A 25,323-nucleotide genomic window follows, 5' to 3' on the forward strand; every position below is an offset into this window, starting at 1 on the left:
AGAAGGTGCAGCAATGATAGCGGCACCAACAGCGATAGAGACAGAGGGAGAAGCTCCGTTTCAGGCAACGAAACAGGATTAAGGCAAGTCCACAACGTCTTTGGAGAAGAATGCAGGTGACCGGCGCTGACAAAGGATAATCGCAGGGACTGCCGGAGGTTGAGAGAGAAGAGAAAAAGGTTAGAGAGAGAGTGTGTGTTTCAAAAATAAGGGGAGAAGGTTCACATTTTGAATTTAGGGCAAGTCTGTCGTCGGATTTATCGGCAGATAAATCCGACGATAACACATTGCAGGTCACCAAAATGCAGTGTTCCACTAATTGAGTTTACCAGCAGAAAAATCCACAGGTAAATCTGACGCTAAATTTTGCGCCTATTTTTTTCGTTTTTTCTCCAATTATTACCGGCGAATTTACCGTCAAAAATAGAAATCCGCCAGTAATAATGATTTGACCTAACGAATTTGACACCTAAACTGCTGGTAAATCTGCCGGTAAAACCAACACTAAATCTAACAATAAATCCGACGATATTCAGCATTTTTTTTATAGTGATGAATCACTAAATCAATTATTTATATAAAATATATATTAAAACTAAATAAATAATATATTTTTATATATAATTAATAAAATATATATGACTTAAAAATATTAATGTACAAAATTATATACATTATTTATTTATAAAAATTTGTATCCTTCCACCAAACATATCACCGAAGAATCCTCCTCTTCTCTAAAAGCTAAAAGGTCTAGCTACATCTATCCATGCATACCATTCCTTAGACACAGCAATCATTATAGTATATTATTATATTACATGTACGTACAAAATTAGTTCATATAAATTAGTCATATGTATTTACATATAATTAAATATATATTATTTAATTTATTTTTAATATACATTATATATGAATAAATGATTTGGTAGTTGTTTTCTTTATAAAAAAAAAAAAACATGGTATGATTGTATATATCATATATATATACATGGCATTATATTCCATCATTTCCATGCGAAGCATAAACCCAAAACGAATAAAACCACAACCTACTCTATATATTTATAATTTGGAGCCAGTTCACGATGAGGCTATTGTAGCTCGTCTTTAGGTGTCCTATTCGAAATAGCGTCATTTAAAGAAAGAGGGTCGGCACGACGTAAAAAAAAAATGTGCAACACGAGGACTTTCCACGAAGTCTCCGTCCTAGTACTACTTTCGCTCAAGCACGCTTAACTGCGGAGTTCTGTAGATACAATAACCAACGTTCAAACAAAACGCTTCCAGCTTTCAAAGCAATATAAGCTGGCACCAGCCTTCCTATACTTTCCTTGACGCGTCTAATAATTATTCCAAAATTCTTATTATTCATTCATTTCCCAAATTACCCTCTATCTTTCTATCATGCACTTATATATATAACATGCACCTCTTCATTTCTAACACATCACATCATTATTATCACAAGAGCAAAAATTCACATACATTATTCCCTATTCTCTTCTTCCTGTTGCGTTCAAAATGGGTGGGTTTAACCTGCTAGTGGTTGGGGTTGTGGTGGTGGTTACCACCATGGTGGGTACGTGCAGCGCTAACTTCTACGACGATTTTGATCTAACATGGGGAGAAAACCGTGCAAAAATATTCAATGGAGGGCAGCTTCTGTCTCTTTCGCTGGATAAAGTGTCTGGCTCTGGCTTCCGATCCAAGAAAGAGTACATGTTTGGCAGAATTGACATGCAACTCAAACTTGTTTCTGGCAATTCCGCTGGCACTGTTACTGCTTATTATGTATGCTCTATCTGCTTAATTCATTACACTCCTGTTTTTTTTTTGTGAAAACTCAGGTGAAGTCGAATTCAACATGAAGTTGATATCTGAGAGTCGTTAGATGAAAATTTAGTCAAATCAGTAAAATTATCTGACGGCTCTCAAGTATCAACCTCATGTGAAGTCTATTGCACCTGAGTTTCCACATTTTTTTTTTCCTAAAATTAAGAGTGAGATTCGAACTCGCAATTTTTAGATAAATATAGAGAGATTATGTCATTTGAACTATAATTTTTTAAATTCAGTTAGTAAAATTAACCATAATATAAAATACATATTAAAAATAAATTAAACTACACTATAAGGACCAGCATAGTAATTAAATCCATAAATATAATTGCTGATTTTAGTTATTGATTTTACTATATAAACAATATTTTAGAACTAAATAAGTGTTTGTTTTAACTACAAATCTTCTTAAACGTAGGTGGTAATACTATAAATTCAATTAATAATTTTTTTAATTTAATATTAGTTATTTTTTTAATTATAATTTTTATTTTAAATTATAAATTTTAATGCATCTTTTCTGATTTGATACTTTTCTTGTCCACTTTAATTTGCTAATATTTTGTTTTCCAAAAGAATATTTTAACAGTGATTGTTCCTCGTGAAATACTAGCATGGATGCTTTCATACTCTTTTTAATTGAAATGGTTGTAAACTTTAGGCATCAATTTTGAAATTCAAATGCAAGTTCACGTTCACGGGAATTGTAGCACACCCACGTAAACAAGTTATACTACATAATTTTACTTTTTTAAAGCTATTCCTTTTTAGTTTCCACCTTAGCAGGTTATACATAAATAACTAATCTTTATTTTTACTTACACTCAATAATGTTATTTTCACACTAAAAAGGCCAGTCTTCATTAGATATAATAATTAATTATACTCGCACTACCATCACTTATTAACCTTTTTTTCTTAGAATTTTTAAAATTTAAAATATTTCGACGTCATCTCTGATTTTAATTTGCAAATAATAAGTTTTTTTAATTAAAATATTAAAGTGATTTTAAACATGTTTACATGTATAGTCAATAATCTCTTTTTAAATTTATTTGATTTTTGCATAATTTTTTTTTCTTTTGTCTCAGTTTTAATGAGGAAGAATTCAACTATATAATGAAGAAATATGAATAAATTATATATTATATCTCATCATGCTGAGTAATTAATGGCTTAATGCACATTTTTTATGATTAAAATGATCATTCTTAAATATTTAATTACTCGATAATACTATAAAAAAAAAACAGTCAGAACTTGTTTTATTTAGTATTTATTAATTGTCGTAATAATTAATGAAGGCTAAATAAGATAAATTATGACTGTTTATAACTGATTTTCTTTAATTATCAAATATTTTTGTAATTATTTATGTGAAGAATATTTGATGGTGCAGTTGTCGTCAGAAGGAGCAACACATGATGAAATAGATTTTGAGTTTCTAGGGAACGTGAGTGGTGAGCCATACATTCTCCATACGAATGTGTTCAGTCAAGGTAAGGGCAACAGAGAGCAACAGTTCTATCTTTGGTTTGATCCCACAACAAATTTCCACACTTATTCTATCATTTGGAAGCCCCACCACATCACGTAAGAACAACGTTACTCTCCTTTAATTTATTACAATTATTATTAATCTCTTCTGTTATTATTATGTTCCATTTTTTTTTCTAATTGTAGTGCATTAACTAATTTTGTGCAGATTCTTGGTTGATAACATCCCAATAAGAGTATTCAAGAATGCTGAATCAGTTGGTGTTCCATTCCCAAAGAACCAGCCAATGAGAATTTATTCGAGTCTGTGGAACGCAGATGATTGGGCCACAAGAGGAGGTTTGGTGAAAACCGATTGGTCCAAGGCACCCTTTACGGCCTATTACCGCAACTTCAAGGCCACCGCCTTCTCCGCTACTTCTGCCTTCTCCAATGTTGTAACATCAGAGATACAGGGTAGCGGAGAAGACAGCGTGCTCGATGCCTATGGCAGAAGAAGACTCAGATGGGTTCAGAAGTACTTCATGGTCTATAATTACTGCAACGATCCCAAACGCTTCCCGCAAGGCATTCCTGCTGAGTGTAGTCACGGAAGGTTTTGATCATAGAGATGGATTCGGTGTTCTTTAATTTGGCAACATATGTATTACTGTGTGCCTGTGTTATCATTCTTTTAGTTTATATTGTGTTAATAAGGATTTATTTATTTATTTTTTATTATTATTATCGAGTAGAGTACGAGTACGAGAGAATTTGCATTTCTTGTTGAAGTTGATCATCAGTACACGTAAATTTAGTTCACAACTTATATCTAATAATCAATAAAAGTTATTCTTTTAAAAAAGAATTAGTTTGTGGATAATAAGAAAATAATATAATTTAGGGTTAAGTTTGATTTTGGTCTCTAATGTAGGGGTCGAAAATTTGTTTCGTCCCCAACTTTTTTTTTGCTACAAAATAGTCCCCAAAATTTCAGTTTGTTTTAAAATTATCCTTTTTACCAATTTTATTTTTTTATTACCAAATTACCCCTCATTAAAAAAATTATAAAACAAAATAAATAAAAAAAGAAAGGGATACAGAAAGAATGGGAGAGAGAGAATGGGCGGGGGCGCGAGAAACGGGGAGGGGCGAGGGAAGGGAAGAAGGGGGAAGGGAAGCCGCCGTCCCGCCGCCGCAATCCCGCCGTCGTCGCCGCTGCCTCTTTCCTGTCCAAATCAACCGCGACCCTCTCCCCTCCTTCTCTTCTTTCCTGTCTCGGATCTCCTCGAACCAGAGTTCACTGCCGGCGAACCTCTCCTGCTTCACCATGGCGCAGCAACGTGGAGCCTCCCCTGCTTCACCACCACGCAGCAACGTGGAGCCTCCTCTGTTTCACCACTGCCAGCGAACCTCCCTGCTTTCCCTCTCTCAGTCCCTGTCGCAGAAGGAATCAGAGCCACCACTGCCTGTTATCATCCCTCCAACCCCTTGATTTGATTCTGGCTTTGTTTAGCTGGATTTTAATTTTTTGTTTTAAAAAAAAAAAGAAAAAGAAAAAGGGTTACATGGGAGAAGGAATCAGGGGCGGGGGAAGAGGAAAGAGGAAAGGGGAAGGGGAAGGGATCACAAGGGGGAAGGGGGAAGGGGAAAGGGGAAAGGGGGGGGGGAGGAGGGAGCCGCCGTCGTACTGGGTTCGTCGCTGCCGTTGAGCCACCGTCGCTAACCCTGAAGGGAGAGAGGGATGCGCGAGCTGAAGGATTTGCGTCCTCCACTGCCGCAGCTGCCGCCACTGCCGCCGGTCCTCTCCCCTCACCGCTCGTTGTTGTTCTTTCTTACTCGCCGCTCTCCTTGCTGCTCTCCTCGCCGCTCATCACTGCTCCTCCTTCTTCTTCCCTTCTTTGTGAACTGAATTTCTTATTTGTCTTGCATAATCTAAATTTGTTGTGAAATTTGTTGTGGAATATATTATGATTTGGAATATCTGATTTTTGTTGTGGAATTTCTTATTCTGATTTTTGTTGTGGAATTTTTTTGTTTGTGGAATATTGAGTTTGTCTATTGATGATATGGGTTTTGGATATGTTGATGTTGCTGCAATGTCATGCTATGTTGATTAGGTGAATTTCTGGTTCTGATTTGGCTTGAATTTGGAATTTTGATGCTGCTTAGATCTATTGTTGTTCTTCTGAGTTTGTGCATCTACTTCTGGTTAATATTGAGGAAGAAGATGGGTGTTGAGGAAGAAGAGGAGAGGGAGGGGTATTTTCGTTCGACGGACGGTTTTAAAACAAATTGAAACTTTGAGGACCATTTTGTAACAAAAAAAAAGTTGAGAACGAAATAAATTTTTAACCCCTACGTTAAAGACCAAAATTAAACTTAACCTTATAATTTATTAGCAAAGTGCAAAAGTCATAAGATAACGAATTATATTAATATAGAATATGTTGTTCATAAATTAAATTGAGAATTGAGAATACAATTTATTACGTGGAGCAAGAAAAAAAGTAGTGAAGATTTTTAGAAAGCTTTGATATTGATTAGAGATTATGACATACCTCAATGATAGCAATAACCTAATGATTGGAGAAGTCAATTATTATAGTGCGATTTCGTTGCAGCCTTAAAGAGGATAAACGGTATTTAAAGAAGCTTTATATTTTGTAGAAAAAAAGAAGAATATATTTTTGGAGCGAAATCAAAATGGACAGAAGTTATGTTTTATGAAAAAATAATTTAATACGAAATATGTCTTTAGGGGAAAAACAAGTCAACATCGAACGAAATAGGCGTGAGAAAAGAAAAAATACATTAAGGGTAATTCGGTAAAACAGCAAGCAAAAAACACTACGTATTTGTAGTTAACAGTTATCAATTACGTATTTTGTTAATAAAATAGCAACGCTCTAAAATTATTGTTGTTGTTCCGAAAGTTATTTGAAACTGGATTGTTTCTAGATCTAAACATAAGATCTAAATTTTTTTTGGATAGCGTCTGACTTTTGTTGGTGTCGAGCTGCTGACGTTTGAGTTTCTCGTGAGGAGATGAAGGATGGTACTTACAAAGAATTCCAATGCATAAGTTAGCAAGGATTTTAAATAAGTTTTTTAGTAGATTGGGTTCTGAATATACTTGAGATAATCAGTGTATTTATAATAGAAGAGATAACCACCTTTATAGAGTAGTTCCACCTTTAATGGTGGATGACCGTTCCTTTTATCTTAGGAGGTTGTTGAGATCCCTTTTCTAGGTGAGTAAGAAATATTTTAGGAGTTAGTTACTTATTTAGATAAGTAGAGCTATTGAGTCCGATCTCTATGAGATCGGGTAGGTGTAGATGAGATCAGGTCTCTTAAATGGACCTTTGTTTATTTTGGGTCTGGCTATGTTTTTGGTTTAGAGTATGAACAGTATCCCTACTTAAGTCTGAACTTTATGAGGTCGAACTCGAACATTTGTAGATCATGTTGTTTCCTTGTGTGCTTAGTACATCATGTTGGGTATGCTGCGTTTTAGGGACTAAGTCGAAGACTCGACGTGTTTTTGTAAAATTTTGAAGCGTCACGTCTTTTCATAGTCTTTGCACGTTACTCTACGTTCTCTCTCAAAAATTCTTCATAACTTCTTTTACGTTTCAAGATTTCGTCTCTTTGAATGTGTTTAGAAATTTTTCTTCGTTTGTTAGAGATTCTTGGATTGTCCGTATCTTTCTGTTTAAGTGCCCTTTTTCTGCTTCACATTCTATCAAGGTTGGTGTTTTAACTCTTTGAATTTCTTTCTCTGTTTCTGTGTTTTGGGTAATGTGCTTCTGTTTTGAATTTATTTTGTTATTTTGACGATAATTCTTTGTTTGTTTGATGATTATGCATTATGTTCGAAAATCAAGTTTGAAAATTTGCTTCTTTCTTGAACTTTAGTGGTTGTTGCCGCTGTAAATCTAAGTGTGGGGTTTCACATTGTGTTGTTTTCAAATGGTGCCATTTTATCTGTTGAAGATGACACCATTTCCATATTTAATAATGTGGTATATTTGTTTTGCATACGAGAGGTTGTAAGAACTATAACATTCTTTTGTGTTGTTGAATACGACCCGACCTCTTGCGACTGTGTCTGAAGGTTTATGTTGTTTTGCCTGGCCTGCCGACTTGTAGTGATGACTTTTCTTTTTGTTATATTGTAGGTATAGTTTTTATGTCTAGTTTAGTAATTCTCAACATGTCATTTAAAGTCCCGTTCGACTTGACTTGGGTAAATATATTCGTTCTTTCTGCCGTTCCTGTTATTGATAACGAGTATGCCGAGACCTTTTGTAGGCATCATAGGTTATGTTTAAGTCGGGAGGATGAGAGGAAGTATAAAATCATAGTTGCTGATCCCGAAAAGAGTGTTTGCTTTCCCTGACTTGACAAGTCGGAGCACCATTTTATATACATGTATGAGTGTTTTTTTACAAGGTTGGGAGTTCGCCTTCTTTTTACCGACTTTGATTCCGAAGTCCTTAGGCTATGTAAAGTTGTCCCTTCCCAACTTCATCCTAACTCTTGGAGTTTTCTGAAAATTTATCAACTCTTCTGTCGTGAACTCGACATCCCTCATTCTCTTAAAGTTTTCTTTTACTTTTTTTTACTTACCAAACCTCTTAGCTCTAAGAAGCAAAGCTAGGTCTCCTTCCGAGCTGTTCAAGAGAGAAAGGTTTTTGCCATTTTTTATGATTCTTTTCATGATTTCAAAAATTACTTCTTTATAATCCGATCTGTTGAGGGTGTCTGATTATAGATATAATTTTATTGATTGTTTTGTTGACCAATGTAATCCAATTTTAGTGTCGTGCAGAAAAGATAACTGGAAAGTCGGCCGCCATGAAAATTCTTCGTACAGCTAAAAAGAATGTTGCTGCCCGAAATATATGATTGAAAGAGGTCGGTGAAATAGGCGACCTCATTTCTCCTTCTAAGTCGGGTTCAAGTGCTTCGACATCTGTTAAGGTTACTCCTGACCTGACTTCTACTTTTTCTGGTTCTGGTAATCAAATGGTTCCCCTCTCGCCTCTTTTTCTCGAGCCGAAGCCTAAAAAATGTAAGACTTCTAAACTAGGGGTATCTATGAACAAGGTTTTGATGCACGCAGTAGCATTTTGTGAGAAACACATCTTTTAAAATAATTTTATAAGTATAGATGATATTTTTGTAAAGCACCATTTTCAAGTATTAGTTCGGGGTGGGATAAGAACAGCAAAAGTATGCTAACTGAAGTAGTTTGAAGAAACTCCCTTTAATGTTACTCAACGATCTTTGTCCAATTTAAAGGTTGAGGTCTCTAAGTGCATTACTTGTTTATTCTATTTTATTTTTATTTTTTTTAAAAAAATATTTTTTATTAAAAAATCACATAATTATAAAAGGTGTTTAAATGTGATATGTTTAAAAAATATTTTTATTAAAAATATAAAATTTTATTTATTTTAAACAAATAATGTGTTATTTTATAAAAAGTTAAAAAAATTTAATGAATAATCTATTAAAAAGACTTCTCATATTTTTATTTAAACGTAAAATTAATTTTTTAATAAGATAATATCTTTTTTTTAAAAAAAGTAAATATTTGTTTTCAAATATCAATTCATACTCACTGCAATAAATGCTTTGCAAATACACGGCTAGTCTATCTGAACATTTGATTAATGAAATATTTTACATTCTCAAAAAGTTTGTATTTTTTTTGTGGTGACTCAAAAAGTTTGTATTAAATTCGAAAAAAGGATTTTGAACAAAAAAATAACAATATAAAAATATTTCCGTGAATCACGTTCCTCCGAGTAGAATTGTGAATGTGACAAAATCGTAATGAGTTAAGTTTTAAATTAGTTCTTTAAATTAATTATATGCACGCAAATAGTTTTAAGATTTTAATTGTATTCACTAAATTATTGACATTAAGAAAAATATATTTTGTTAGTCCATTAAGCTTTTTTCATCAAACGAATTATTATACCTTTAAAAATGATTAAATTTCTTTAAAATGAGAAAATTAATAAAATAATAAAATAAAAATTAATTATTTTTAAATAAAAATTATAAATTTAATAATAATTAAAATATTTATTTTATTAATATTCTCATCTTAAAATATTTAAATTCTTAAAATATATGTAATACATTTTTGTTAATTTCACAACATATTTTTTTTAAATTAGAAATAAAATTCAAATCTACAATTTTTAAATATGTATAAAAAGACTATCATTTAAGTTATAATTTGTTAACAATTTCACAACATAATTAATATAACTAAAATAATATTTATTATAAACTATTTTAAAACACATGTCCAATTTCATAAAGTATGACTTAACTCTTATTTAGTCGTTGAACACAAGAATAACCTTCGGCTTCTCTTTCTCTCGAGACAAAGACAGGGACAGTGAGATGGTCAGATCAGATAGCATTTCTACGCGAAAATCCAGTAGGATACAGTTGGCATTCCTGTGGGTCACACTTTCTCTAAATTAAAGAATAATACTGTATATTTAATTTTTTTAATTAAATTTAATAAAATTAGTTAAATATAATAAAAATTAGTTATGATTAATATATATTATTTTAAAATTTATTTTTTGGATAAAAATTTAGATTCAGTCAATTTCATATGAAGTTGATAATTAAAAATTGTTAAATAATTTAATTGATTTGAATAAATTTTTAATTATTAGCTTCACGCATTTTAAACTACTCTTCCACTTTAACTCATGACAACAATAAAGAAATCTTGTGATCCGTAAATTCAGTCCAACAGAATACATAAATTCAATTACAATTTTAGTTTTTATTATCATTGGATTTTGAAAAAAAAAAGGTGATTTCTCACTGAAAAAATGATAGCTTATGTATCCTCTTTAAAAAAGATATACCAAAGCTCTGATACCATGATAAAATTGTGAAAGAATAGAAAAAGAATAGATGAAGAAATTTTATTGATTGTTAATTAATTGAATTAAATTATAAATTATGAAGGTAAAACTAAATATATATAGAGCATTGACTTAAGAAAGATAAAAACAAATAAAGATAAGATAAGATAAAGAAAAGATAAGCTAAGATAATAAAGACTAAAATTGTAATTGAATTTATGTATTCTGTTGGGTTGAATTTGTGGGTCACGAGACTTCTTTATTATTGTCATGAGCTAAAGTAGAAGAGTAGTTTAATAACGTAAAATCAATTGCACTTAAATTTTTATCTATTTTTTAACTTAATTAAACTTAATGCATAAAAAAATTTAAATGCGTAATATTACCAAAAATTATTTTTAATATGAAGTAAAAATGGTGTTTTATTGAAATATTGATATTTAAAGTATATTACAATATTATCAAGGTATAAAAAAGAGTGTTTAACACACATCCTGCGTGTTGCTAGAATGTTGACAAGTGTCCAACACGCACCCTACGTATTGTTAAGATGATAATACTTATCCAATATATATCCTGCGTATTGCGAGAGTAATAACACGTATCCAACACGCATCTTACGTGTTGATTCTCCACCTACAAAATTCACCCACCTATAATTACACCAAATAATCCATTTTATAAAAAAATAACCTAATATTACTCATATTCGTTTTTCTCTTTCTTCTGCTTGTCACCTAAATCCAATTCAAATCCAGCGCTTATCCTCTTTGTTTTCTCTGCTCATTAGTCATTATTCTGTTGGTGGGCCTTCTTCCACCTCTTACTCACTTCCACTACTATCATTATCCATCCTGCTTTCTCTTTTTTTTTTCTTCTTCTGCTATGTTAGTAATTTAGTGTAATTTATAAAAGAATAATTCCTATCTTATGTCAACTAATTTGACATCATGTATTCAAGCAAACAAAATTGTCGTTGATAATTTACTTTTGTTATTTCTAAATTATATCAAAATAAATGATCAATTTCATTAAAGTATGCGACTAATATCTTTTTCATAATTAATTAAGTACAAATACCAAATAAATCGTAAATAAAAAATTGTCAAAAGAACACCCATTAATCATCCTTAAATGAATTTTTATATTTTTTAAATTTTATACAGAAATAAATAAAAATTTATTTAAAAAAGAATGACGAAAAAATATGTTTAGCACTTACATACACTAGTTTTAACTTGTCACTAAAAAAATACACTAGTTTTAACTTCTAATGAAGTGTTTGAAGTAAAATTCTTCTATTTAGTTGCATATCATCTTTAAAAAATTTAAAGATACAAAATTCTTGTGGTTGTTTCCAACTATTTTTCTATAACCAAACTCCCAAATTATTACTAAACCTTTTTAAATCACACATAACTCTGTTCTTAACACACTAATCCTATGTACATTTCTTAAGCAATCTCACAACTAGCATTTCGAGTCTTTTTAGATGACACAATCAAAATCAGTCTTCTTTTTTTTTCAATAAAAATACTACTATTATAATTGAGTTTCAAGTAATATCCAAGAGTTCTAAACTCATAAAAACTATCTTATTTCTCTTCAACTAGATTCGTCGTTCTGCTGCAACCAAAAAAAAAAAACTATCCTCTCTCAATACCATAATAAATTTAATTCTTTATTATAATAAATTAGACAATTTTCTGATTTGTAAAAACAAAAGCTCACATACTACTCAAATGCGAATATAATCTCTTAAACAATGAGATAGAAATTCATTCTTTTAAGTTGTATTTGTTTCTGAGAACAAGGTAAGATAAGACATTGAGAACAAGATATAAAGAATATAATAATAAAATTTTATTTAGTGATAAATTAAAATAAATTATGAAAATTTAATTTATTCTCTTTTTTTTTTCATTCAAAAAATTTGAGGCGAAAAATATAATAATAAAAAATATAATTATAAAAAATTAATAAGAATAATAAAAAAATAAAAAATAAGTTTTGTCCTTGTTAGTATTTCTGTGTCCTTCTTATCAGTATGGACACAAAATACATTAATTCAGTATCTCTGAACATATTGTCTCTGTCTATATCTTTTCTGTTAAACATAATTTTGTGTCTCCATATTTCTATCTCAGTGTCCTATTTCTGTCTCTATAAACAAATAATGCAGTCTTAGAGACAATAAAAATAATAAGTTGCATCAATTGATAAATTCCAATGAAATGAAACTTGGATGTAGTCATGTAGATAATGCATCATAAAAAACCAACTATAGATATAATAATTTTTTTAGAAATACAAATCTTCCATAACCAAACCTAATTCATATTTAGTCATCATCCTTTTAAGAGGGTAATTATGTCCTCTCTTGGCCAAATAGATGAAAGATGAGGGAACTCCCAACCTTTATTCCAAATCTACATCCGTGTCAATATCATGGAAGTAGGCCAAAATTTTCATCACTGCATCATTGAGTAAATACATAGCAAACTTAAGAAATTGCCATGTTAAACCTAATGAACATTTTGTAGACATAGATTAATATTAAAGATATCAATAATACCCACTTTACTTTCAACATATCTTTATTGCATCTATGGAAAAAACCAAAAGGATGAATCTATAAGACTCACAATCCAAACAAATTCCTCCCAAAACAAGTTTAAAGTTAAGAATGATCAAATATATCAAAAGTAAATCTTATTTTTAATGTATTAAAAGTTGAAAATAACTATTTTTATCTCCTCCACAAATAATACAAAATGCTTTATAAATGACAAAAATTAACCACTTAATTTATTTTTTAATCTCGTAATACCATAACTAACTATCAAATAATTGATTTTTTCAGTAGAATAATTAAATTTCTTTTACTAGAGTAATGAAAATTTTAATGTAGGATAATCAAACTTTTAATTAAATACTAAATATTAGTTATTAGTATATTTTTATATGTTTATGCATATTTTAATTATAAATGTGAATATAATTTAATTATATTATTAAATATGACTATAAATATGAATAATTAATTACAAATATAAATCTAGTTTATATATATGTATATATATATTATATGAGGGCATTTTGATTTTCTTTTATGTATTTCTACTTAAATAACTAATACTCTTTGTATTTATGTAATGTGATTGCTTCGTGTTCGATTTTGTAAAATTTTTACGTTTTATAAGTAATTTATTAAAATTGGTTTTAAAAAAGAATTTTCTAAAGACTACTCTAACACTGTTTGACGAATTAAAATAAAAGTAACTATTAATAAATAAAACGATTACTAATTGTATTTGATAAAATAGTTAAAATAAGCATAATAGATATACTAGAAAAAGAATTTTCATCATGATAGAATTTGTCATCAATAATTTAATTAATATAAATCTAAATATTTATTAATATATAAATTTAGATTTTTTAATAATTACAAGAAAAATAAAAAAAACCATTTGCACTTAAAAAAATTCAAACTATCCAAGACTTTTGTTAATATCTAATTCCAAATAGTTTCTCCTATAGTTGTATATAAAGTAAACTATAATATAGTATCCAAAAATTCGCATTATCGATTAAAAATATCAAAAATGCTAATAACAAATAAATCTTTTGAAAAATTTAAAAACACGATAAAAAATTAGATATTAAATATATATTCTTAAAAAAATTTCAAATATCAGATTTTTATGTAATTTTTTATAAGTATTATTAATTTTTTTTATATTTAAAATGTAATAATTTTATGTCAAATAAATTTTTAAAATTTTTTTAATTATGAATTATCAAATGTTTTTGAAAAATAAAAAAAAAAAACTAAAAATTAAAGAGTTAATAGTCAATTTCGTCCCTGAAAGTGTCCTCGATCTCCATTTTCGTCCCCGAAAGTCAAAATTAATCAAAATCGTCCTCGAAAGATACCCGTGTTGATCACGTTCGTCCTTCCGTCTTTTGGGTTGATGAGATGGCAAACGGCCGCTTACGTGGCACGTTAACTGCCAAGCTGGCCAACGCCAGGGTGTAGGATGTTGTTGCTGACAAGATAAGTTATGGTTAAGCCATCAAATTAGTCCTTCGAGTTTATAAACCCTAATCCCAAAACGAACGATAAATACTTCGAGGTGATCACTTTCGGTGGCAGTAGAGGTAACTAGGAGACGTAATCCCTGGCTGGCTGCGTCGATGGAGAGAGGAGATGGTGGTTGTGGTGGCGGTTTGTCACATGCATCGCACGACAGTCATGGATCGAGTGTTTCGATGCGAAGGAGGAGGGTGAATGCTCATGATGGATCATGTTTCTGTGGGCTGAAGACTGTGATTAAGAAATCTGGGACAGCGGAGAACCCGAATAGATTGTTCCATGCATGTCCAAGGTACCGGGTGAGTGATGGTAAAGGAAGTTAAAGCTTTTTCATGTTCTTATCCTCTGTTGGGTGTTCTCTGATTTTTTGGTTTACTCCCATATGAAATTGCAGAAGGGCAGTCACTGCAATTATTTTAAGTGGGTTGATGATGATGAATTTGAAGCAGTGGGTGTGTGTGGTACAAAGAAAGATGCAGGAGCTGATATGGAGGTTGAAGGTGAGTATGATGAATGGCGGGTGAAGGTGGCATGGAAGTTGGGCACTGTGGAAGCTGAAGTTAGAGCTTTGAAACTGCTAATGATTTTGCTGTTTGTAGTAGTTGTGATAATTTGTTGTTTCTTATGTAATTCTAAATGAATAGATTATGCTGTATGAACATGTAATGATGTATTGAAATTGTTGATTTGAATGAGAGTAGTTATTTGAAGTTGGAAGCAATTTCCTGTCAACTGTGGATAATTTTATAAACTGTGGAACTAATTCTGTGTTTACATGAATTATGTTGAGGCATAAACAAAATGAAGATAATAAGTAAGCTTAATAGTAACTTGTCATTGATGGCTAATTGTCACATTGTCTTAATACATAAATAGCATAACAAAGTCATAAGATTGTTAGCTGACAAAATACATTGTCCATAGACTAAATTACCACACACAAAACAAAAGCAACAAACAGAATGTTATTTCATACACAAAATGAGTTAACAAGTAGACATTCCTAACAACTCAAACTTTATCATCATTCTTCCTTGGAGCCTTGAAGACTGGAGTAGGCACAAAGGTCATGAATTTTTCCAGCCGCTTAGCAGTTCCGGAGCTTGTCCCTTTAATGGTCTCAGCAGAAACAGCCACAGATCCAGTTGCAATATGCTTTGGGGAGGAAATTGACCTTGCTTTTCTTTTGATCACTTGCAACTTAGGTGGCCTACCAATCAATTGATCCTGTATGATTTAGTAGCAAATGAGATTCTTACATGATTAGGCTACATCCAAATTTTTTTAGGAGTGATGATATATGATACTACCTTAAGGGGCTCCTGGGTTGGTGGGATGCACTCCGAGTCACTGCTGTCACTCTCTGAGTCAGCCTGAGTGGGTGATGGAAGTGAAGGCATAGGTGCCTCAGCTTGTGTACCAATGTCAGTATCAGTAGGAGAAGGGTTTACTTGGGGTTCAGAACCTTGTGGAGCAGGGGTAACAACTGCCAATTGTAGCTGCATCTGCTTCGCATGTTCCTCAGCATCCACAGCCTTTTTCTTTGCGCACCCTCTCTTGTTGTGTCCAACCTCACCGCAGTACATGCACCGGATTGGGTTGTATTTTCTTTTCATTTTTGTCTTTGACCCACTAGGTTGTTCTTCTTTGTCCCTTCTTCGCTTCTTTGTTGGCCTCCCAGGTTTAGGCTTCACTGGGGGTGGGACTGGGGATGGATGTGGCATTTTCTCCCATAGATCCTGCCCCTTAACCGGATTGACATTAAAACAGTAGGTACGCTTATATGCTTCCATCTTTAACCACTCATGGCAATATTCCTCAGGTCTCTTGTCATTCTTATCTTGTATTGCCGATATTGCATGCATACACGGCATTCCTATGAAGCCAAACAAATTCATACAGTAACTATAATATCATGAATGAAGACATTGTTAATTAAGTAAGGGAAGAAAGTTGTTACCTGTAAGCTGCCAAAACCTGCAGGTGCATGTGTGCTTGCCCAAGTCAACCACCATATTCGTCGGCCAGCCATGTACCTCGTACAACTCCTCTTTTTCATCACCAGACCACTGAGGAGCCCAATGACGGGACAGCACCGTCATAGCTTCCAACCTACTTTGCTGAACAGGAGGGAGAATTCCTTGGTAGTTCTGCAACTTCTTTCTGTTATCAACCATACTCTTCATGATGATTCTCCTTACTTCCTCAGCCAGGGTCAGGATAGGCTTACTCCTTTCGTGTTTGATCTTTGCATTGAATGACTCACAGGAATTGTTGCATATGTTATCCACTTTTGGAACCTCACTGAAATGCGCCTTCGTCCATGCCTCTTTTGGCCATTTATCAAGATACTGCCAAGCTTTCTCGTTGATCAATTTAACTCTCTTCATGTTTCTATCAAATTCAGTTGTTGTCCTTGACCTTGCACATTCCCACACAAGGTCTTTCAACTCAGAACTACCCCACTGCTTTGAGAAATTCCGCCACAAATGCCAGACGCAGAAGCGGTGGTGAACTCGTGGGAAAACTTCCTGAACAGTAGGGATTAAACCCTGCACCAAAAGACCAAACACGAAAAGATATTAAATCATCTCAGTCCTCAACTTTAAATTCATTAAATCAAACTAGTCCTTCAAAGAATAATAAGTAAATCAAATTAGTCCTTACAGAAATTATTACCTTCTGCATATCTGAGATGAAGCACCATTTGTGCTCTCTATAGTCACCTAGATCACTGTGAAGTAGTTCAAGAAACCATTGCCAATTATCCTTATTTTCCACACTGACAATTGCATATGCAATCACAAAGATGTGATTGTTAGCATCTTGTCCGCAAGCTGTCAGAATTTGTCCTCCGTGTAGTGTCTTCAGAAAGGCGCCATCTAATCCAATTAGAGGTCTACAACCTGCCTTAAACCCCCTTTTGCAAGCATCAAGACACACATAGAACCGATCAAATAGTGGAGGACTCTCAGGCATTGGGATCACACCAACTTGCACTCTGGATCCTGGATTGCTAGTAAGTAACTCGTTTGCATAATCCCACACCAAACCATACTGGGCTATCTCATCACCCTCTACAATTTTCCTAGCAGCTTTTAGTGCCCTGGTGATGCATGTGCTATTGAGGTACACGTTACACTTTCGGACAAACCAATCATACACCTCTCGATGCTTCATAGTTGGGTGCTTTCTAAGCTTGGGTACTAGCTTGCTAAGTGTCCAGGTTTGGGTTGCAGCCCTATTTTTCCTCTTTCTAGGACAGGTGTGATTATCAACAAGCGTTTTAATTTGCCAAGACAAATCTTTACTGTTACAAGCACAATAAACCACCCAGGGACAATCATCTGACTTACAAACAGCTCTAACCCTAACTCTATCATTCTTGGTAAATAATATATTTCTGCCCCACTGGATAGTGTAATCCCTAGTGGCTTGTATAAATTCAGCTTTTGATTTGAAAGTCATACTAACCTCAAACTTCAGGTTTCCAAATTTGGTTTTTGCATTGTACTGGGGATAAACAGGAGGGGTCTCCTCATCAGAGTCTAACTCCTTCCCTGAATCCTCTGAATGCCATGAGTCAGGATCTGAGAAACTTCCAAGATCATCATCATCTTCGTCTGCATCTACCAAATCATAACATAAAAGACATTAAAATTTGGCCAAATGAAATATTAAAACAATAGCAATCCAGATTAAGAGCTTACCAGATTCAGAGCTTTCTTCATCTTCGAAACCCTCATAACTTGAGTCATTAGTGTCAATTTCTTTATCTGCTAGTCTAGACTTAGGAGGCCTATGCTTCTCCTTTGCTTCAGCTTGCTTTTGCTTTCTTTGTGAGCCTTTTCCACTATCACTATCACTTTCACTGCTGTATAAACTGTCTCCTACAACCTTTGGAGGCTTGTACAACTCATCTTCAGTACTCTCATACGAGTCATGAGAGTCAGAATCTTCATCCTGGATGGGACCTTCTCTTACAGTTCTTCCGGATCTTGTTACTCTGCATGCACTGGTATTTCCTTTCTTCTTATTACTTTCTGGCATTTTGGCTGGTTGAGAGGATGTTTTGGAATGATGTGGGACTTTCTTCCTCTGACTGTTGCTTTTGGTTTGTTGAGGGTGGAGTTTTGTTGACTGCAAGGGAGTCTTTATGGGCTGACAGGTGGTCTTTGAGGCTTGATGTGTTGGTTTGGTGGGCTGAGAAAAAGGCTGATTGGGCTTACTGGGCTGTGAGGATGGCTTCCTGGGCTGAGGATTGGGCTTACTGGGCTGAGCTTTGGGCCTACTGGGCTGTGAGGCTGCCTTAGTGGGCTCATAGCTTGGTTTCTTTGGCTGAGGGTGGTTCATTGTGGGAGTTTTCACAGGTTGGGAGTGCTGCATCTTGGCCTGGGAACTGAACTTCTTCTTCTTACTAGTTCCTGCTTCCAGGAGAGGTAGACCTTCCCCTCTGTTGTCCACTACACAGGGCTGTGAGATGCAGTCCTCAAAGTATAGGTTGATCAAGTGGTGGTTCCTCCTACAATCCTTGCACATTGCAATCAAGTCAGCATCTGTCTCCAACTTCTTCAACCCAGATGGAATTGGAACTCCAGGAACTTTCCACCAACAATTGCCAGCCTCAATGTATCCCAGCTCCTTATAGTAACCCCTCACGAAAAACACATCAAGTGTGTCTCCCTTAACACCCATCAATACCTCTGTGTTATCAGGTTCGTAAACCATGTCACCATCCTCACCCGTCCGAAACAACCCACCATGGTGAAAAACAAACGTCATGGGAGGACCCTCCATCTACAATAACAAACAAACACGAAAACAACATAAACAAATATGACCAGCAACAATTGCTCTGTATTAATCACCACCTACTACACCCAGTTGGTACCAATCAACCTTTCACCCAAAAAAAAATAACATGCAACAGAACCATCACTAAATTCAAACATCACTGACTACTGTCACAGAGCCATACAAAGTAACACAATCTCATATACGAAAATGCTAAAACAACACTAATAAACCCTAAACCAGACGAACAGTAACACCACCATATTAACAAGACACCACATCACAGAATAAGTAAGAAATGATATTATGAGTTCAATCCTTACCTCTCAATGTCTCAATGCCTTCTTTTACTAGCAATGCTGCTCCAGTATAACACCCACTCCGCATTCAACGGCCAAAGCCTTTCCACTGTATTCGTCTAGCAGCACTAACGATCCTTGTCAGGGTGGTACAGAGATTCGGTTCCACACTTAGGGCATGCCTTGTGGGAGACGACAAGTTTTGGAGCGAAAGACAGAGCGATGGTTGATATGAGACAGGGGTAAGCCATCGCAACGTTTCAAAACCTGTTCAAAACACAATACGGCGACGTTTCAATGCCACTGCCTCCATCAACCAAAACGACATCGTCCTGCTTCACTGCCAGCTTGGCAGTTAACGTGCCACGTAAGCGGCCGTTTGCCATCTCATCAACCCAGAAGACGGAAGGACGAACGTGATCAACACGGGTATCTTTCGAGGATGTTTTTGATTAATTTTGACATTCGGGGACGAAAATGGAGATCGAGGACACTTTCAGGGACGAAATTGACTATTAACCCAAAAATTAAATTTTGTTCTGAATTTTTTGTGCTTTTTTAATATTTATTAAATACTGCTACAAAAATTTAGATAAAATAGATAAATTATTTATTAAACACAAAAATTTTTTTTCTATCATTTATAAAAAATATAATATTTATTAATTACTTTTATCGTATTTTTAAATCATTCAAAAATTATTTTATCAACAACATTTTAAAAATTTTTTTTTGGGTCAGATTTCAAATATTAAAATGGTAGTTAACTCTCGTATGTATAAAAGAGCCCAGTTTTTGTAGTTCTTTTGTTATTCATCCTTGCAACTTGCAAGTGTAGCATTACTCATGAATTTACATTTGAGCATTATTAAATATTAAGTGTTAATGATTGAAGGTTTAAGAAACGAAATAAAGAAAGAAAAAATGCGATATTCCCTCTTAACTGCCACATGAGTGTAGCGTACTCTTGTCCCCCATACTCATCTCCCTTCCTTCCATTTCAATTCCTTCCAACTTCCAAATTACAAACATTTTCTCTCTCCCAAATCCGAATGGCCACCCCCAAATTAGAATCCATAACCCTACTACCATTTCTCTCTCCTCTCTTCTTCTTCTTCTTCTTCACACTCTCTCTCTTCTCCACCACCGCCATTGGCGACGATGCCGCCGTCATGTCCAACCTCCGCAAGTCACTCACCGGAGCCCCTTCCGACTGGGCCACCACCTCGTTCTGCAAGTGGTCCGGCATCACCTGCGACACCTCCAACCGCGTAACCTCCATCAATCTCCCCAAGAGCTCCATCTCGGGAACCCTCCCTTCCGATCTCAACACCCTCACGCAGCTAACCACTCTCTCCCTCTCCTCAAACGCGCTCTCCGGCGCGTTGCCCTCACTCGCTAACCTCACCATGCTCCAAACCGTACTACTAGACCAAAACAACTTCACCTCAATCACCAAAGCCGCCTTCTCGGGACTCACCAGCCTCCAGGAGCTAAGCATGACCACCAATGTCAACCTCCAGCCCTGGACGATTCCCACCGAGTTGACTCAGTCTACCGAACTCGTCACCCTCGATCTCGGCACCACCAACCTTTTCGGCACCTTGCCGGACTTCTTCGACTCGTTTCCTGGCCTTCAGAACCTACGCCTCTCCTACAACAAACTCACCGGTCAGCTGCCCCGGTCACTCGCCGGATCTTCCGTACAGAATCTCTGGCTCAACAACCAGGACGATAGCGCTGGGTTTACCGGCACTGTCGATGTACTCGCGTCAATGACGCACTTGAATCAGGTCTGGCTTCAGAAGAATCACTTTACCGGTCCCATTCCGGATTTGTCAGACTGCACCGATTTGTTCGATTTGCAGCTTCGCGATAACCAGTTAACCGGCGTTGTACCCGTTGCGCTGACCACAATGTCGAGTTTGAAGAACGTTTCTTTGGACAATAACAGACTCCAGGGTCCGACTCCGGCGTTCGGGAAAGATGTGACGGTCACGCTTACTGGGCTCAACAGATTTTGCGCGAAAGCTGGCGAGTCTTGTGATGATAGGGTGAACACCCTTCTTGCCGTTGCGGCCGGGTTTGACTACCCGTACCGGTTGGCGGACTCTTGGGATGGCAACAATCCTTGTAATGATTGGACCTCTGTTGTGTGCGTTGGGGAGAAGATTGTGACCTTGAATTTCAAGAATCTTGATTTGAACGGGACGATCTCGCCGGCTTTGGCGAATTTAACGGATTTGAGGAACTTGTATCTGAATGACAATAATTTGACAGGCTCAATACCGGAGAGTTTGACGAGTTTAGCTCAGCTCGAGGTTCTGGATGTTTCTAATAACAATTTGACGGGGAAGATTCCGAGTTTCCCTTCTAAGGTGAAGTTCAGCCACGGTGGCAATGCTTTGCTTGGGGTTTCTGGTGGAGGTGGAGGAAGTGGGAATGGTTCATCTTCAAATTCTGGTGATGCACCAAGTGGAAGTCCTTCTAAGGCATCGAGTGGTACTTCGCTTTCTCCTGCTTGGATTGTAGGTATAGCCGTTATTGCCGTGTTTTTCGTTGCAGTTGTTTTGTTTGTGTTTTGCAAGTGTTATGCCAAGAACAGGCACAAGAAATTTGGAAGGGTAAATAACCCTGAAACAGGGAAAGGAGAGGTTAAGATTGATATGGTGGGTGCTTCCAGTTCCAATGGATTTGTGGGAGCAGGGGGAGCAACAAGTGAGTTGCAAAGCCAGGGTAGCGAGCAAAACGAACAACTCCCTGTTTTTGAAGGTGGGAATGTCACAATTTCGATCCAAGTTCTTAGGCAAGTTACAAATAATTTCAGTGAGGATAACATTTTGGGTAGGGGAGGGTTTGGTGTTGTGTATAAAGGGGAATTGCATGATGGGACTAAGATTGCGGTGAAGAGGATGGAATCGGTTGCAATGGGAACCAAAGGAATGAATGAGTTTCAAGCAGAGATTGCAGTTCTAACTAAAGTTAGGCATAGGCATTTGGTTGCTCTTTTAGGATATTGCATGAATGGCAATGAAAGACTTCTTGTGTATGAGTATATGCCTCAAGGAACACTAACACAGCATCTGTTTGATTGGCACGATAATGGATGCGCTCCTTTGACATGGAAACAAAGGGTGGCAATAGCCCTAGATGTAGCAAGGGGAGTGGAATACTTGCACAGTTTAGCTCAGCAAAGCTTCATTCATAGAGACTTGAAACCCTCGAACATTCTGTTGGGTGATGACATGAGAGCTAAGGTTGCTGATTTTGGTTTGGTTAAAAATGCACCTGATGGAAAATATTCAGTTGAGACACGGTTAGCTGGAACTTTTGGATATCTTGCACCCGAATATGCAGGTATAGACATAAATGCCTTTTATTTCCAGCTTGCCTTAAAAATATTTTAGAGTTTTATTTGCTAGTAGTATCTTGATAGGTAACTACTTCATTCATGGTTTATTTAAAAGGGTGGTGAAAGAATATATATATATATATATATATATATATATATATATATATATATATATATATATATATGGAAGTTGAAAGGAAAAATAATTAATCTCTAATCCTCTTAGATTTTGATGTATCCCTCTTAGTAGTTAATTATTTGTGTTTCTGTTTTTCCTATTTTAGAGTTCAGCTATGACTTAGAGTATATTCCTAATAAACTTCCTAATATTCAAACATCCAAATGTTAATTGAATTTTAAAATGGGATTCCTTTATTAGTTTTGGAAGTATGAAAAGAATATAATACTTTCTTAAGCTATAAGCTTTGTCATTAATTGTGAATTCGACCTTTCAAATTCTGTAACAATTTGTGCACTTCAAAAGAAAACATGGGATTAAAATCTTATCACATTTGCTGTTCTTCTAGCTTGAAAAATATTATTCTTGTTTTGGAAAAGTACATAGTTTTAGAATTAGCTTTATGCTAGATTCTTGTTGCATTGAATATTTGAATGTGATTGGTTGCATCTATTTATGTGTTAATGGATTGATTGATATCCACTCTATCATTCTTGGATTTTGGTGTGGATATGTCACATGTAGTTGTCCTCATGCAAAGTTGATAATTGAGAACAGTTAAATAATTTGACATATTTGACTAAATTATCATCTCTCAATTTCACATGAAAAAAAATTGCACCCGAGTTTCTAGCAGGAAACTTTACTCCCCCTCTTCGTTAATGATGGTCAAGTTTAACTATCATTAATGTACAGAAGGGGTGTTTGGTTTTACTCTTTGATCTTATTGCTTTTCAAATGGATACCAACTTTTAAATCTTCAAATAACATCTCTCATTTCTTTGATCCCCCCCCCCCCCCCCCCAAAAAAAAAAAAAAAACCCAGAGAAAAGTCACTCATTCCTTTACTTGCAACTAATGTAATCTTGTTTCTTGCTTCTTGCCAGCTACAGGGAGAGTGACAACAAAAGTCGACGTCTACGCATTTGGGGTAGTTTTGATGGAACTTATTACAGGCAGAAGGGCCTTGGATGATACCGTTCCTGATGATAGGTCACACTTGGTTTCATGGTTCCGCAGGGTACAAATTAACAAGGAGAACATCCCAAAGGCAATTGATCAAACCCTTGATCCTGACGAGGAAACCATGGAGAGCATTTATAAGGTGGCCGAGCTTGCAGGCCATTGCACTGCGCGCGAACCGTACCAAAGGCCTGATATGGGGCATGCGGTGAATGTGTTGGTCCCCCTTGTAGAGCAATGGAAGCCTACAAACCATGAAGAAGAAGAAGGTTATGGCATTGATCTCCACATGAGCCTTCCTCAAGCTCTCAGAAGGTGGCAAGCCAATGAAGGTACTTCCACCATGTTCAATGACATGTCCTTCTCCTCACAAACGCAATCCAGCATTCCGGCGAAACCTTCTGGGTTTGCTGACTCCTTTGATTCAATGGATTGCCGGTAACAAAAACGAAATAATTTTGGGAAGCTTGTTAAGATGTTTTGACCAACCGGCACCACCAAAGTGAATCAGAAATATAATTTATTTATTTTTTAAAAATGTATTTTATTTACCATTCTTGGCTTCTTGTATTCTTCGATTAAAGTTTGATGATCTGTTGATTCTTTTTAATACTGTAGTCTGTAGATTGGTTCTAGTCTTCTAGACGCAGTGGATGGTTGCGACCGTAGAAAAAATGTTAATTGTATGATATCGTTTTTAACAAATTTTACTCAGAAGAGTATTTATTCTTTTTAATTATATGTTATATATTCAAGACTTTTTATAAATTAAATCTAATTAAGTTAAATAATAAAATTTATAATAATATCAATTATAATTTATTTTTGTTATGTTATACTAACTTAGTTGAACTTAATGTTGAACTTGATTAATTAAACAAAAAAATTTAAATGTTGGGCATTATTGTTATTTCATTTGGTTGCTTCCCTTTTTGTTAGATCCAAAGTCCAATTAAATACAATAACAGGAACTAACCAAAAGTCCAAAACATAGACACTGTCAATTTAATAAGTCTCAAATTAAAAGGATCTTGCTGCAATCATTATTTGCTTGGCAGAGCTGCACAAAACACGGACGGTTCAAATTTTAGTCAAAGGATTATGTCGAAGATTGACTCTCAACGCGTTGAAGTTCCACTTGGCAATTTGTCCTTTTCTTTTATCTTTGATTTGCTTTTCGTTTGGTAGGCCTTGCTGGGAGATTTAAGTTGAGTTGGTGCTGAATGCTGATAGCTGACCTTAAACTCAACTAAAGAGTGTAAATCCTAGCGCATGTTACGGCACTTCAAACCTCGAACTTTTTTATATTCTAGAACCGAAAACGTTAGACAACCAAGCAAAATACATAGTTGTAGTGTTTAAAAAAAAGTTTTTTTTTTTTTCAAAAATAAATTACTTTTATTTAA

The 25,323-nt window shown here is 34.8% G+C and overlaps 2 protein-coding genes across 2 annotated transcripts; both read left to right on the forward strand.

The window, feature by feature from the left end:
* The first annotated feature begins 1,343 nt into the window (after positions 1-1,343).
* Positions 1,344-4,146, forward strand: LOC112740942 (xyloglucan endotransglucosylase/hydrolase 2). Its single transcript, XM_025789674.3, has 3 exons — positions 1,344-1,797; positions 3,245-3,438; positions 3,551-4,146. The coding sequence occupies exons 1-3, from the start codon at positions 1,528-1,530 to the stop codon at positions 3,942-3,944; spliced, it is 858 nt and encodes a 285-aa protein (XP_025645459.1). The 5' UTR covers positions 1,344-1,527; the 3' UTR covers positions 3,945-4,146.
* Positions 4,147-20,235: 16,089 nt separating this feature from the next.
* On the forward strand, positions 20,236-24,685 carry LOC112740943 (receptor-like kinase TMK4). The gene is made up of 2 exons (XM_025789675.3): positions 20,236-22,781; positions 23,842-24,685. Exons 1-2 carry the CDS (start codon positions 20,375-20,377, stop codon positions 24,357-24,359), a joined length of 2,925 nt encoding a protein of 974 aa, XP_025645460.1. The 5' UTR covers positions 20,236-20,374; the 3' UTR covers positions 24,360-24,685.
* Positions 24,686-25,323: the final 638 nt, after the last annotated feature.

Source organism: Arachis hypogaea, chromosome 14 (genome assembly GCF_003086295.3).
Source record: "Arachis hypogaea cultivar Tifrunner chromosome 14, arahy.Tifrunner.gnm2.J5K5, whole genome shotgun sequence".
NCBI lineage: Eukaryota > Viridiplantae > Streptophyta > Magnoliopsida > Fabales > Fabaceae > Arachis > Arachis hypogaea.

Coding starts and splice junctions, on each gene's coding strand:
- LOC112740942 (XM_025789674.3), top strand. CDS start 1,528: ATGGGTGGGTTTAACCTGCTAGTGGTTGGGGTTGTGGTGGTGGTTACC. Junction 1,798..3,244: donor GCACTGTTACTGCTTATTAT/GTATGCTCTATC, acceptor TTGATGGTGCAG/TTGTCGTCAGAAGGAGCAAC. Junction 3,439..3,550: donor TGGAAGCCCCACCACATCAC/GTAAGAACAACG, acceptor AATTTTGTGCAG/ATTCTTGGTTGATAACATCC.
- LOC112740943 (XM_025789675.3), top strand. CDS start 20,375: ATGAGTGTAGCGTACTCTTGTCCCCCATACTCATCTCCCTTCCTTCCA. Junction 22,782..23,841: donor TCTTGCACCCGAATATGCAG/GTATAGACATAA, acceptor GCTTCTTGCCAG/CTACAGGGAGAGTGACAACA.